Raw genomic sequence first — 14827 nt, 5'->3', positions numbered from 1 at the left:
CCAGCATATGCTTTGCTTATCCGGGTAAAAGTACTGCTGAATATATCCCAAGTAACTTTAGGGCAGCTATTTTTCAAACAGACTTACCTAGGTAAATTTAGCTAGTCAGTGCAAAATATCAGTAGTGACTGACTAAAGTTTAACCATGCCTGAGGAACACCTCCAGCACCACCCTGTTTATGAGGTACATTTTGTGCTGGCAATAATTTGCCCAAACAAAATTTACCCACTCAGTAGGGAGATAATTTAAAACCTGAAGATATTCCGGCTAGCCCCAAAGTTAGCCAGACATATCTTTTGAATATACAAATCTGTTTTCATATTTTATATGTGTATTGTGGTTAGAGCAGAAGGCTTTGAACCAGGGAAGCCAGGGTTCAAAACCCACTGCTGCTCCTTGTGACCTTATAGAAACAGAGAAACGACGGCAGAAGAAGACCAAACGGCCCATCCAGTCTGCCCAGCAAGTTTTACACTTTTTTTTTTCTCATACTTATGTTACTCTTGGTTCTTAGTAACCTTTTGGTTCGATTTCCCTTCCACCCCCACCATTAATATAGAGAGCAGTGTTGGAGCTGCATCTAAGTGAAATATCTAGCTTAATTAGTTAGGGGTAGTAACCGCCGCAATGAGCAAGCTACACCCATGCTTATTTGTTTACCCAGACTATGTAATTCAGTCCTTGTTGGTTGTTGTCTGTATATAGATCCACATTTCTTCATTCCCCCTGCAGTTGAAGCAGAGAGTTATGCTGGATATGCATTGAAAGTGAAGTATTTCTAAATTTACCAAGGTAAATTTAAATTTACCTTGCGCAAGTAAATTTACTCTCCATTGCCTAGGGTACAAACTTAGGGCTTCATTTACTAAGGCTTTTCTCTCATTCAGTGTCTATGGGAAAAATGCTTAATAAATGAAGCTTTTAGATTGTAAACCCTCTGGTGATAAGGAAAATTTCTATTGTATTTTTTGTATGTTTATCTTTTGTTGTACCTTGCTTTGTGTTTATTGTAGGAAAGCGATTCATAAATATGAAAAAATGAAAATTAAAGATTATAGAAAACATGCCCTGATGCTTACAGCTGCTGGCCGGGGATGATGACCAGAATAATGACAGTCCAGTTTGTCAGTGGGTTCTTCTTTATCATCACCTTCTCCCTCATCACTAGATAAGCGTGACGTCGGCTCCGTGGCAGGCACAACAGCATGTGGAGATTCATGAACTGAAGGAGAGTCACTAGGAGCATTCCCATTGTGCTGAGCTGGATAGCCAGCAGGCCTTAGTGAAGAAACAACATATCACATTGTTGCAGGGACTATCCTATCTATGAGACCAATGTTTAGCCAGAAGTAACCAGCACCAATGGATACTGTGTTACACAAAACAGGTAACTGTGAAAAAAATATTTATGAGGATTATAAATAATTCATCTATGCCAATGTTAAAAATGCACTGTTTACAGTACAGCCTGCACAGATTGTCATGTTAAGACAGTCCCCAATCCCCAGTCCTACCAGAATGTTCTCATGTTATTTACAATTTTCCTGCATTGTTTTAATACAACTTTGGCTTGAGTACAATTTTCAAAACTTTGTTTGCCAGATAATATCAAGTCTTTGGGAAGAGTATATGATCTCCATCCACAGTTGAGATTTTCTCATTTATCTCTAATATGGATACAGAAAATATTTTATGAATAATTAAGCCTTGTGGGAAGCGATATATGATATTTTCATTTAATGACTCCCCAGTGGACAGGGCCACATATTCTTTATGGATTTTTTTCATTAGCTCTCCTGATGTGCAAGCATGTTTATATTTTTACTTGCTGTGCTTTCCCCCAAGTGGAATGATAATTCATAAGGGCTCATCGTGTGCCTCCACTTCCCTTTCTTAAATACATTCTTGTTGCAGTGTATCTCACCAATTAAGAGTTTTGGGATAAAAATCTGAAATCTTCTGGCTCCAAGGTGGCAATTCTAAAGCTAAACGAAACTGAACTAGAGAAGCAAGTCCCCCAGTTAAGTATCAAATTCCTATCGGCTTCAGTCAGGAAGCTTACTTCTAATTTTCGGGCCGATACAGTAAGGTGCAGTAGAAAGGGGTGCGTTAGTGCCGGGCGCACCCGCGTTTGCCGCCCGCACAGTTTGAAACACATACCGCTCGATACTGTATTTAAATGGCATGCAAATGCAAGCCGCGTCCAACGCGCATCCAACGCGCATCCAACGCGCGTCTAGGAAGCGCAATCTATTTTACTGTATAGGCGCTATACAGCGCCTATACAGTATCCTGGGTGCACTGGTATCTGTCATTTCAAATGACATTTGAAATGACAGGTACCAGGAAGTGGATACAGGAGAAGGGCTGACTGACCCCCTAACTCACCCCAAACTTTCCGCCAGCCCCCGCTCACCTGCCCTGGCCGCGTCCATCTCCTGCGCTGACAGCTCTGGAGCAGCCCCAGCCAACCCCGCTTCACTGCCTGACCCCCTAACTCCCCGGGACAAGACCGAAGTGAATCGGGCAAACTTTCTGCCAGCCCCCGCTCACCTGCCCTGGCAGCTCCGGAGCAGCCCCAGTCCTCTCTCCCCTCCTCCCGGGGACAGCCGGCGGCGAGAGCGGCTTCAGCAGCCCGGGGCGGATCGGGCGCTCCCCATGGCTCCCTATTCTCTAAAACGTAATGAGTGCACGCCGTGACCTCGGACGTCCAGCTGGGCGCTCAGGTCATGGCGTGAGATGCTCCACACTAACGCAGGGGTAGGGGTAGGCGGTAAATTAGCAGGTTAAACGCGCGGCAAAACTGCAGGTTTAAAAAGCGATAATCGGAGCGCGCGTTACTGTATGGGAGAGAATAGCTAATCCGATCGTTTACATCTCATATACATGCCGCGGGCGGAAAGGGTTACCCGTAGATTTAAAGAGGTGGTAAGGATGGGTTAAAAGGGATAGTGAATCACAGGCCAAATTGTGAGTAGAAAGCGGGTTAGAAGCAGGGTAACCGCGGCCGCACTTTACTGTATCGGCCTGTTTGTAAATAATGACAAAGAACGATCATATTGTGCCATCCAGTCTGCCCAGTTAAGATTCTTCCACTTCTGGTAGATGAGCATATAAATTCCCATATGCAACCTCCACTATGTCTTCTACCTGAACACTCAATTTGTTTCCTATCACTGCCCTCCATATCTGTTCCAAGCATACCCAAAATCTTTAAAAGTCTCACCTTTCACCACCTCCACTGGAAGGCCATTTCAGGACTTGTCATCTTCAAATTTGATTCTTACAAAACTAATACTTAATCCAACACCCATGCTCCATTCCATGTCTTATTGCCCAGTTTTGAAATAATACCAACAATCACCAAATTCAGTGAGATTGTTGTCCAAAGCAATTGGCCTCACCATGCTCACTGAAATTTAGACTTTAACCATTGGCTTTCCATGCAGTCTATCCCAGCCTTCTTGGAAACCCAATGCAGTTTTACTACTTCTGCTCGTATAGTAAGCGCTGCTCCACGCAGATTACCCTAATGCTTTGTGGGAAGCCTGATGCAGTCATACCATCACTGTTTCTCATGATTACTCTACCCTGTCACATTCTCTCTCTTCTTTTCATCATGCTACTTAATCTGCTGGCAGAAGCCCATTACCTTAATTTCAATACAAGAATTAGACGAGAGTCTGAGGTGCAAGGTAAATGATGGTAGCACACTTCATCAAACTTTCACCTTTGATTCAACAACTCTGAGAACTAAATTCTCTACTTAGTCATTACAATCAGGTATTTTTAACATTGTAGTGCCATGTTGGCAGGCTGGACCCATAGACTTGCTTTACATAGTTACATATATATTCTGGGTAATTATGCAATTATATGGCTATATAATTCTGTGCACAATTGAGCAAAGTACGCATAATTATACTAAATTGCAAAAGTCCCCAGAATGCAGGCAAGAAAGACAAGTAGCAATGGCCCATACAGGTTGGATGGAAGGAGGTGTTATTGGAGAAATTACTTATGTGATTATTTTGTTTTCCTTAGTGTAGACAGATGGATTCAGGACCAGTGGGTTATTGTGGACAGACTGGCAAAAAACTTGATTTACAACATGATTAAAAACAGATAACTAGAACTGTACTCAACTAACCATAAACAATGAACTCACATAAGATTCTAGGTACTCCAAGCTAGGGATGGGATGAACACCTACCAGTAATCTGTTGGGACTCTGAGCCCCACAGGAGGACTACTGACACTCATGTGTAGCCGAGAGTGGGAAGCTGAGTCCATCTGTCTACACTAAGGAAAATGAAATTATCAGATAAGTAATTTCTCCATTTCCTAGCGTGTAGACAGATTTATTTATTTATTTATTTATTTTATTTAGGTTCTTTTAATATACCGATGCTCAAGACAGGTCTTATCGTACCGGTTTACAAATAACAAGGGGAAACCAATAAAAAAAACCAGATGGACTCAGGACCAGTGGAAAGTACCAAAGCTACTCCCCAACAGGGTGGGAGGCTGCCCATGGTCCAGTCAACACCATACGTGCAAAGGCTGCATCCTCCCGGGCCTAAACATCCAGATGATAAAACCTGGAAAAAATGTGTAAGGAGGATCACATCGCAGCTTGGCAGATAACAACAGGAGACCACAGACTAACCTACGCCCATGACACTGCCTGAGCCCTAGTAGAATGAGCCCTAATCTGAGTAGGCAACAGCTTTCCAGCATCCACATACATGGCCATAACCATCTCCTTACCGACAAGCTATGGTAGCCCGCAAAGCCGAAGCGCCCTGCTAACTCCCGACATGGAGAACAAACAGGTGATCCGTCTTTCGAAAAGACTCAGAGACCTCCAAATACTACACGACAAGATGCTTAATGTCCAAGGAGCACAAAAGGCGAAACTCCTCCGCAACCCTAACCTTATCCAGGGATGGCAAGGAGATGGACTAATTTAAATGAAAGTCTGAGACTACCTTGGGCAAGAAGGATGGAACAGTACGCAGCTGTAATGTCCCCGGAGTCACCCGAAGGAATGGCTCACGGCAAGACAAGGCCTGCAGCTCTGAAATCCAACGCGCAGAACATATAGCCCAACTGAGCTCCTGCAATAAGGAGATCATCAGGTGGCTCTCTTCCTGAGACTTGGCTCGAATTAGCCAGTCATCCAAATACAGGTGCACCAGGATTCCTTTTTTTCGCAAGGCTGCTGCTACCACCACCATAATCTTGGAAAATGTTCTAGGAGTGGTGGCTAGACCAAATGGCAGTGCCCGGAACTGATAATAGCGCCTCAACACCGCAAAGTGTAGAAACCATTGGTGTTCCAATCGGATGGGAATATGAAGATAAGCCTCTGACAGATCCAAGGAGGTCAGAAATTCCCCCGACTGCACTGCCATTATTACAGAGCATAAAGTTTATATTTGAAAATGAGTCACCTTCAAGTGACGGTTGACCTTCTTGAGATCCAAGATGGGATGAAAGGAGCCCTCCTTCTTGGGCACAACAAAATAAATGGAATATCACTCCATACTTTCTTGAGATGTGGGCACTAGAACCACAGCCCTCAGTCTAAGGAGCCTTTGAAGTGTGGACTCTTCGAGGAGTGGCAAGGGGACACCATGAACAGGTCCCAAGGAATACTGCAAAATTCCAGTACATACCCTTCGCATATCGCCTCCAGGATACACTGGTCCGACATGATCTCGACCCACCTCCGATAAAAGAGACAGAGATGTCCCCCTATTTCCTGTTCTGGAAGGTGGGCCGTCAAACCTTCATTGGGAAGTTTGGGAAAGTCCACCACCCAAGCCCGCTCCTCTCTTGGGCTGCTGGGGGACCAAAGGACTGAGACCTACCGAAAGGCCGAGTCTGCTGAAAGGTCATCCCTCTGTAGGGACAAAAGCGCCTGTTACCCCGGATACAACCCCTTTTACCAAAAGGGCGCTGTAACTGTTTCTTATGTTCTGGCAACTGAGGCACCGGAGACTCGCCCCACTTACTGGCCAGTTTCTCCAACTTGCTCCCAAACAAGAGCGAGCCTTTAAAGAGCATCTTGATAAGATTGGCTTTGGAAGCTGTGTCAGCTGACCAATTTCGCAACCAGAGTTGACGCCTGGCTGCAATCACCGAAGCCACTCCTCTGGCCCAGGTACGGACCAAATCACAGCCTATGTCTGTTAAAAAGGTGGCAGCAAGCTCCATAACTGCTCTCGAATTCCCTCCAGACTCGTCAACCTCCTGAGAAGCAGACAAGATCTCGCCACTAGGGTGCAACAGGAAGCAATCTGTATATTCATCACCACTGCCTCAAAGGCTTGCTTAAGAATAGCCTCAATCCTTCTATCATGTACATCCTTCAAGGCAATTCCTCCCTCTATGGGGATAGTCGTCCGCTTAGACATGGCACATACCAGAGCATTCACTTTGGGAAAGCAAACGCTCTCTCACAGCCAGATCCAGGGAGTACAGACCTTCCAATGTCTGACCTCCTTTAAAATTTGCCTCTGGGGAATCCCATTTCAGATCAATCAATTCCTGGATGGCATCTATCACCGGGCAAAAAACAAGAGGCTTTATGAAAGGAAACCAAAATGGGATTCTTCCTTGGCTCTGACATAGCATCCAAACCAGGAACACCCAGCTGTTTCAAGGTCTGGGAAATCAGGACCAGCAGTTCATCTTTATGAAAAAACCGCAACATGGTTCAATACGGTTCCAGCCCTGGAGGAATTTCCCCATCTTCCAGGTAATCAGGATCAACCTCATCATCAGTGCCATCCGGATTCCTGTCGGGAACACCCACAAGGAGCAGAAATGAGCCCCAGCGCTTAAGCAAAGAATTGGAAGAGGGAGGAGCCACCGGCTGAGGGTCTGACCAGACAGAAATAGGGGAAGCAGAGGACAGAGCCTGAAGAAAGGCTTGAAAGCCTTGAAAAAATTCCACCTATGAAAAAGCAACCGGGTCCAGACCAAGCCTAGAAGGAACTGGAGCTGATCTCACAGAATTGCCTTTGCCAGCAGAGAAGCCAGTCAAGGGAGAACCAAAATCTGGTGTCCTCCTAGTCAAGGCTGTGACCAAGTCATCGTCAGAATGGGAAGAGCCAGGCTTAGCAAAATCCAAGGAAGACAACTCTCCCTGAGCTTCTGAGTAGCACTGACACAGGTTAGAAGTCAGGTCAGGCTGAGAAGCCCTAATATGACAGGCAACACAAATAGGAAGAAGCTTTGGCTTCTTGCTTACTGGTGCCATTGCTGCAGTAAACGTGTGTCGGAAAGTGCCTAAAAGAAAGTGTGGCAATGAGCAGATACCATCTGTACGCCAAGTTAAGTGTGTAAAACTGTTTGTGTGCGTAAAAAGCACGCCCAAAAAAAAACGAGCGCATGTATGCGCAGAGCTGACACACCACACACACAGACGCCTATAGAAGGCAGAACACACACAAGAGTGTGTGAAAATGGCCACTGCTGCCTACCACACAGCGTGTGAGAAAAAAGCCTAAGTGCGGGGCCTAGCCCATCGGAGGCCACTTAACCCCGCCCCCCCAGGCTGCCCAGTTCCCCAACCCCAATGGAAGCAGAAACGAACGTTAGCACGGTGCACCGAGAATGGAGACTGGAGGAAACCCTGAAACCCCTCTGTCTCTGATTCAGATAAAACTTTCTCTTTTTTTCCCTTAAACCTTACCTGAGCTCAGCACTTACCGGCTGAGTACAGAGACAGTCTCCGGCTGTGTGGAGGGGGGGGGGGGGCGGAGAGGGCATCTGCCATCACCGCCGCACTCAGCCTTCTATATCCGCTGCCTTTCAGCTTAAGTAGCAGCTAAGTCCCTTCTGCACCCGCTGCCTTTCAGCTGAACTAGCAGCTAAGTCCATGCCGGGAAACCCAGCTACCGGACCAAGGCACACCTCTGAGGTACCATGGAAATTGCGTCAGGAATTCTCAGCTGGGGGAAGAACCTTTAGGTATCACTGCAGGAAAGAGCAAAATTGCTTACCTTGTAATAGGTGTTATCACAGGACAGCAGGATGTAGTCCTCACATGTGGGTGACATCATTGATGGAGCCCTATTGCGGAAAACTTTCTGTCAAAGTTTCTAGAAACTTTTGGCTGGCACGAGCCCACTGAGCATGCCCAACATGCCATGATATTCTCTGCCACAGGGGTCTCCCTTCAGTCTCGTATGTAGCAATAAGCTTTAGCAAAAATAAAATAATAAAAAATTTCGGACCCAACTCCGCAGGGTGGCGGGTGGGTTTCGTGAGGACTACATCCTGCTGTCCTGGGATAACACCTATTACAAGGTAAGCAATTTTGCTTTATCCCAGGACAAGCAGGATGCTAGTCCTCACATGTGGGTGATTAGCAAGCTATAGGCTGAGTCATTTTATAGTGAAGCAACAGTGCAGAATTGTTGGTAAAAATGAGGCAGCCAAAATCACAGCAGATTGGATGTAGAAGGAGTTGGGATTATACTGGAAACAAGTTCTTTAAGACAGATTGTCCGTAGGCTGAATCTTGTCATCCTTCTTTGTCCAAACAGTAATGAGCTGCGAAGGTGTGAAGAGAACTCCATGTTGCTGCTTTACATATGTCAAGAATTGGCACTGAACGATAGTGTGCTACTGAAGTTGACATTGCTCTTACTGAATGCGCCTTTTCTTGCCCTTGGAGAGGAAGGCCTGCTTTTTCATAGCAAAACTGTATACAATCTGCTAGCCAGTTGGAGAGAGTATGTTTACCCACTGCTTTACCCGGTTTGTTTGGATCAAAAGAAACAAAGAGTTGAGTGGATTTCCTGTGGACTGCAGTGCGGTCTAAGTAATATGCTAGCGCACGCTTACAGTCCAATGTATGTAAGGCCCGTTCTCCTTGGTGAGAATGAGGCCTTGGAAAGAATGTGAGTAAAACTATGGATTGGTTCAAGTGGAATTCCGTAACTACCTTGGGGAGGAATTTTGGATGTGTACGGAGAACCACTCTGTCATGTAGGAATTTTGGATAGGGTGAGAAAGTGACAAGTGCTTGTAACTCACTAACCCTTCTAGCTGATGTAATGGCTATAAGGAAGATAGTCTTCCATGTGAGAAATTTTGGATCACAGGAAGTCATGGGTTCAAAAAAGAAAGCATGAGTCTTGTTAAGACCAGATTAAGGTCCCATTCTGTGACTGGTGGCCGAATTGGTGGTTTAAGGAGAGTTAAACCTCTCATAAACCTATAACAAGAGGTTGTATGGATATTGGTGCATCTCCCATTTTGTTATGGTAAGCTGAGATTGTACTTAGGTGTACTCTGACAGATGAAGTTTGGAGATCAGAGTCTGAAAGATGGCATAAATAGTCCAGCAGAGAAGTTGTGGGGCAGGAGAAAGGATCAATACTCTTTTGCATGCACCACAAAGTAAACCTTTTCCATTTTGAAGAATAATTCTTTCGTGTTGAAGGTTTACGTGAAGCTATAAGCACTTGAGATACATTGGTGGAAAGATTGAGTGGTTGTAAAATCAAGCTTTCAACATCCATGCTGTCAGGGATAGGGATTGAAGGTTGGGATGGTGCAATCAACCCTGATCCTGAGTTATGAGAGTGGGAACCACACCCAGGCAATTGGTTCTCTGATCGAGAGGTCTAGAAGTATGGGAAACCATACTTGTCGAGGCCAATACGGGGCTATGAGTATCATGGACCCCTTGTCCTGTTGTAGCTTCATTAGAGTCTTGGTTATGAGCAGTATTGGAGGATACGCGTATAGAAGGCCTGAGTTCCAAGGGCGAGCAAAGGCATCCTTGGCTGGCTGGTGTTTCTGCCTGTGCAGAGTGCAGAACTTGTCCACTTTGGGATTCAGGTGTGATGCAAAGAGGTCTATTGTTGGATGCCCCCAATATTGAAATATCCTGGCCGCTACTAAGGGATCCAGGGACCACTCGTGTGGTTGGAACTGATGACTGAGTCGATCTGCCACTACGTTGTGAATGCCTGCCAGATAAGTGGAACGGAGAAACATTGAGTATGTTAGGGCCCAGCCCCAAATCTGTGCAGCTTCTTGACAAAGGAGATATGAGCCCGTACCTCCCTGTTTGTTGATGTACCACATGGCTACTGTGTTGTCTGTTTGGATTAGAACAGTCTTGTGTGAAAGGCAGTCCTTGAATGCATGCAGCGCATAATGTATAGCTCGAAGTTCCAGGAAATTGATTTGAAATGTCGCTTCACGTTTCGTCCAAGTACCTTGGGTCTGGACATTGTCTATGTGAGCTCCCCAGCCCAAGGTGGACACGTCTGTAGTTAAAGTTATCTGTGAGACTGGTTGTTGGAAGGGCAGGCCCTTGTGCAAGTTGTCCTTGTTCGCCCACCAAAGTAGAGATGAACGCAGCTGGTGGGTTATTTGAATTGGAGAGGATAGTGGTTGAATGGCTTGGATCCATTGTGATCATAAAGTCCATTGGGTTATTCTCATGACTAGTCTTGCCATAGGAGTGACATGAACTGTTGAGGCCATGTGGCCTAGTAAAGTTAGAAACTGATGAGCTATTGCTTGTTTCTTTGAGTGTAGCGAGTTTGCCAATAGGGAAAGTGTAGCTGCCCGATCCTCGGGTAGAAAGGCTTTTGAAAGTATGGTGTTCAATTCTGCTCCTATGAATTGAAGCAGGTGAGACGGAATGAGATGGGACTTTTGATAATTCATGAGTAAGCCCATGGAGTGAAGTAGACTAATTGTTCGACTGAGAGAAGCCAGAGCTCCTTGTTGAGATTGACTTCTGATGAGCCAATCGTCCAGATAAGGGAAGACGTGGACACTTTCCTTGTGTAAGTGTGCTGCTATTACTGCCAGGCATTTTGTGAATACTCTGGAAGCTGAGGCAAGTCGAATGGTAGTACTCTGTACTGAAAATGCTGATGACCCACCAGGAAGCGCAGATACTTGCAATGAGGAAGGAAGATTGGAATGTGAGCGTAAGCGTCTTGTAGGTCCAGAGAACAAAGCCAATCTCCTGTTTGAACAAGTGGAAGCATGGTGCCTAGAGAAACCATCCTGAACTTTTCTTTCTTCAGAAATTTGTTGAGATTTCTGAGGTCTAGGATGGGACGTAGGCCTCCGGTTTTCTTTGGAATGAGGAAATATCGGGAGTAGAATCCTCTGCTGAATCCGGGGCACCGATTCTACAGCCGTGACTCTCAGAATGGTGGATAATTCTGCTTGTAGATGAATTATGTGATTTTCGTTTTGGAGGAGAATCTCTTGGAATTGAGACAAAATTGAGTTGGTAACCTCGAGATATTATTGAGAGCACCCATTGGTTGTAAAAGGAGGAAACTTGGCCTCCTACTGGTAGATCCGGTTGTGGATTTTGGAGATGACTTTGGTCTCTGGTAGTGGCCTCAAAAGCCTGCAGCCGGTCCCATCTGCAGTGGAAGTTGAGGCCTAGCAGCTCTAGGTTGCCTGGGCTGAGATCTTTGCTGCGGACGAGAAGATCTGCCCCTTGATGCTGGAGGGTAATAACGTCTCTGCCTGTAGAAAGGTCTTCGAGATTCCTTCCTAGGAGGGCGGCAGGATGATGATGCAGCAGAATCCTGCAGAACTGACGACAGCTGATGCAAGGTTTCTGTATGTTCTTTCAACTGGGCCACAGCATCCTGCACCTTTGAGCCAAAGAGATTGTCTCTTACACATGGCAAATCAACCAGTTTTTCCTGGACCTCAGGCCTGAGGTCCGAGGCCTTCAACCATGCCTAGCAACGTGCACTTATTCCTGAGGCCGCTACTCTGGAAGCAGTTTCAAAATTGTCGTAAGTGACTCAGACTTTGTGCTTACCAGCTTCAAGCCCTTTGTGAATTATGGTTTGAGCTGCTTCTTGGTACTGCTTTGTTAAAGAATTTGAGACATCTTGCAGCTGTTTCCACAGATTCCTCTGGTATTGCGACATATATAGCTGATATGACGCAATCCTTGAATTGAGCATAGCTCCCTGATAGACTTTCCTGCCCAAGGAGTCCAGGAATCTGTGATCCTTTCCAGGAGGAGTGGAGGAATGAGGTCTTATTCTCTTAGACTGCTTTTGTGCAGACTCAACAACTGATTGATGTGGCAGTTGTGATTTTTGGTATCCGGGGACATTTTGAACCAAATAAGTGGTGTCCACTCTCTTGTTTATGGATGGTACTGAGCATGGATGCTCCCACAGTCTGTGCTGTAATTCTAGCAGAACTTCATGGACAGGGATGGCCAAAACTTCTTTTGAAGGGTCCACGAACTGTAGGACTTCCAATGTTTGTTGTCTTGTGTCCTCTTCTGATACCAAAGTAAATGGTATGGTGTCTGCCATATCCTTAACAAAATTTGTGAAGGATAAATCTTCCAGTGGGGATTTCTTCCTTCCTTCCGGAGGAGAAGGATCAGACATAAAACTCTCAGAAGTATCCGTACATCTATCCTCCCAGGAATCGTAAGGGTCTTCTCGACGTGGAGAAGTGGGAGAAGACCTTGGTGGTCGAAAAAGCCCTGAAGGTCCTGGCTGTGGATCATCCAGCGGTATCCGTCCAGGGACGTCTTCCTGTGGAATCTGTTTCAATGGTAGAGCACCGACGATTCAGTGCATCATAAATTGAAACAACGCTAATTCTTGCTGTCCTGGGGCCCCAGGTACTGGCGTCGGCATCGACTGAACTGGTTCCGGTATTGGGCTGGGCATCGGCGATGGTAGAGGCATCGGCGGCCACTTCGGTGTTGGTACAGGCTTCGGTATTGGTACCAGCATTGGCGGGAGCGCCAGCATCAGTGCAGGCGCCGGCATAGACGTCGGCGAGGGCATCGATAGTCACTGGTCCTTCAATGCTTGGAGCACCGCTTGACGGATAAAATCTGTCAATTCCTCCGTGATAGCTGGTGCAGGCAGAGCAGCTACACGTGGTGGTGGTGGAGGTATTGTTGGTCCTTCCACAGGGCCCTGTGGAGGTTCGATGATCGGTGCATCAAGAGGAGGTGAAGGCCTCGGCGTCGAAGGCCTAGGTGTTTCTTGAAGTCGAGGCCGTTTTGCAGTTGATTTCTCTGGAGGGAGAAGCACCTTCGGGATCGATGGGTGACGATGTTGATGGCGATGCATTGGTCGATGTTCCGCCGAAGACCTCGTCGATGCTACGGATGGGGTCGGCGATGAACTATCCCCCTAGCCTTCCGGACGATGTTTTTTGAAGATTAAACGTTTTGATACTCCGGCTGGGGACGACTGAGTAGATGTTGACGGGGAAGGCAAAAGTTGTAGATGGAATAAATGTTCCATCTTTTCTTGGCATTCCTTTCGACCCTTCGCGGTCATCTCAGCGCACTTTGGACAAGCTGTAACATAGTGCGTTTGATCTAAACAAAGGACACACTCGAGGTGTGGATCTGTAATGGACATAGTCCGTTTACAATTGGGACATTTTTTAAATCCCGTGGCCATATTTTCCTCGACAGCAGTCGATGGAAATGAGAGGAAAAAAGTTTCACTCAAAAGAGTAAAATGAGAAAAAATTACTCAACGGCCGGTGGTAACACAGGAGACCCCGAAATGGGAGAGAAAGAATTGTTTTTTAATCTGATTTTTTAATCAGTTTGTGAGAAAACTCACACAGGCTCATGCTCCGCGATGCCAACAGCAGCATGGAAAAACGAAGACTGAAAGGAGACCCCTGTGGCAGAGAATATCATGGCATGCTGGGCATGCTCAGTGGGCTCAAAGTGCCAGTCAAAAGTTTCTAGAAACTTTGACAGAAAGTTTTCCGCAATAGGGCTCCATCAATGTCACCCACATGTAAGGACTAGCATCCTGGTTGTCCTGGGATAATGGGGCTTTCTTTTCCTGAATTTAGAATTTCTCCTTTCAAAAATCTCACAGCAATCCCCATAGGGAGATGCACTTCCACCATCTGCTGGAGATGGAGAATGACAGGCTGGGGGGGGTCACTGCAGGGTTATATATACTGTGATGTCAGCTTACTCCATCTCTAAGAGAAAGTGTTGTGGGGTGTGCCTTTAAGGAAAGAGAAAGAGATGGCACCTGGCTTGGGGAGGGGGAGAGAGAGAATGGTGTGGTCTGCTTGGGTGAGAGGGAAAATATAAGCATTATTATATTGTATAATGTGGTAAGTACTTGCTTATATTTCCTAAGAATGCTCAAATACTGCAACACTGCAAAAAAATAAAAGCAATTGATTTAACAAAATTTTGATTTTTTTCTGCAAATAGGGGTCCATTTTCAGCTGCTGACTGGCCAGGAAAGTTAGGTGGATAAATATATCTTGCTAATTTTGGGCCTGATTTTCTAAAGCTTTTTTCCCATTCTCTGTCTATTGGAAAAATGCTTAGTAAATGAGGTCTTTTGTTAGTAAATAGGGTTACCCAGTGCTATTGCATATACTCATCTATCTTAAAAATAACCAGACAACTTCATCCAGGATGAAGTTGTCTGGTTATTTCAGGATTGTTCAATGTCATGACAAAAGTTAATAGATAAGTTATCTGGATAACTTAACTCTGCCCAAAATGCCTTTGGAATGCCTCCAAATTATCTAAGTTTTATCTAGCTAGCTACTTAGCCAGATAGTTTGGAGGAGGCCAGCCAGCAGGGAGCTTTGAAGCCAGCTATTTGACCGGCTAACTTCAAACACAGCAAGACAAATCACACTGAATATTGACCTCATAATTCACTGGGCTGTACACATAGCTAGTTAGGTTGAAAGAACATCTTTCATGTTTCATTCATAGAAAAAAAAAGAACTCCATGAACATCATAACATTTAGTTCAATTGTGGTTTTGCTGCTCTCAT

The 14827-nt window shown here is 45.6% G+C and overlaps 1 protein-coding gene across 5 annotated transcripts in view; it reads right to left on the bottom strand.

Annotated features, from left to right (window-relative positions):
- ATXN7 (ataxin 7) overlaps positions 1-14827 on the bottom strand; it is a 288809-nt gene that overhangs the window by 40673 nt on the left and 233309 nt on the right. For all 5 annotated transcript variants that reach the window (XM_029601018.1, XM_029601021.1, XM_029601020.1 and 2 more), the window contains one exon: positions 1081-1279. In XM_029601018.1, the coding sequence (XP_029456878.1) occupies positions 1081-1279 (199 nt within the window). The remainder of the gene's footprint in view (positions 1-1080; positions 1280-14827) is intronic.

This window comes from Rhinatrema bivittatum, chromosome 4 (assembly GCF_901001135.1).
Source record: "Rhinatrema bivittatum chromosome 4, aRhiBiv1.1, whole genome shotgun sequence".
In the NCBI taxonomy this organism is placed as follows: domain Eukaryota; kingdom Metazoa; phylum Chordata; class Amphibia; order Gymnophiona; family Rhinatrematidae; genus Rhinatrema; species Rhinatrema bivittatum.
This window is presented reverse-complemented; position numbering and strand designations above follow the sequence as displayed.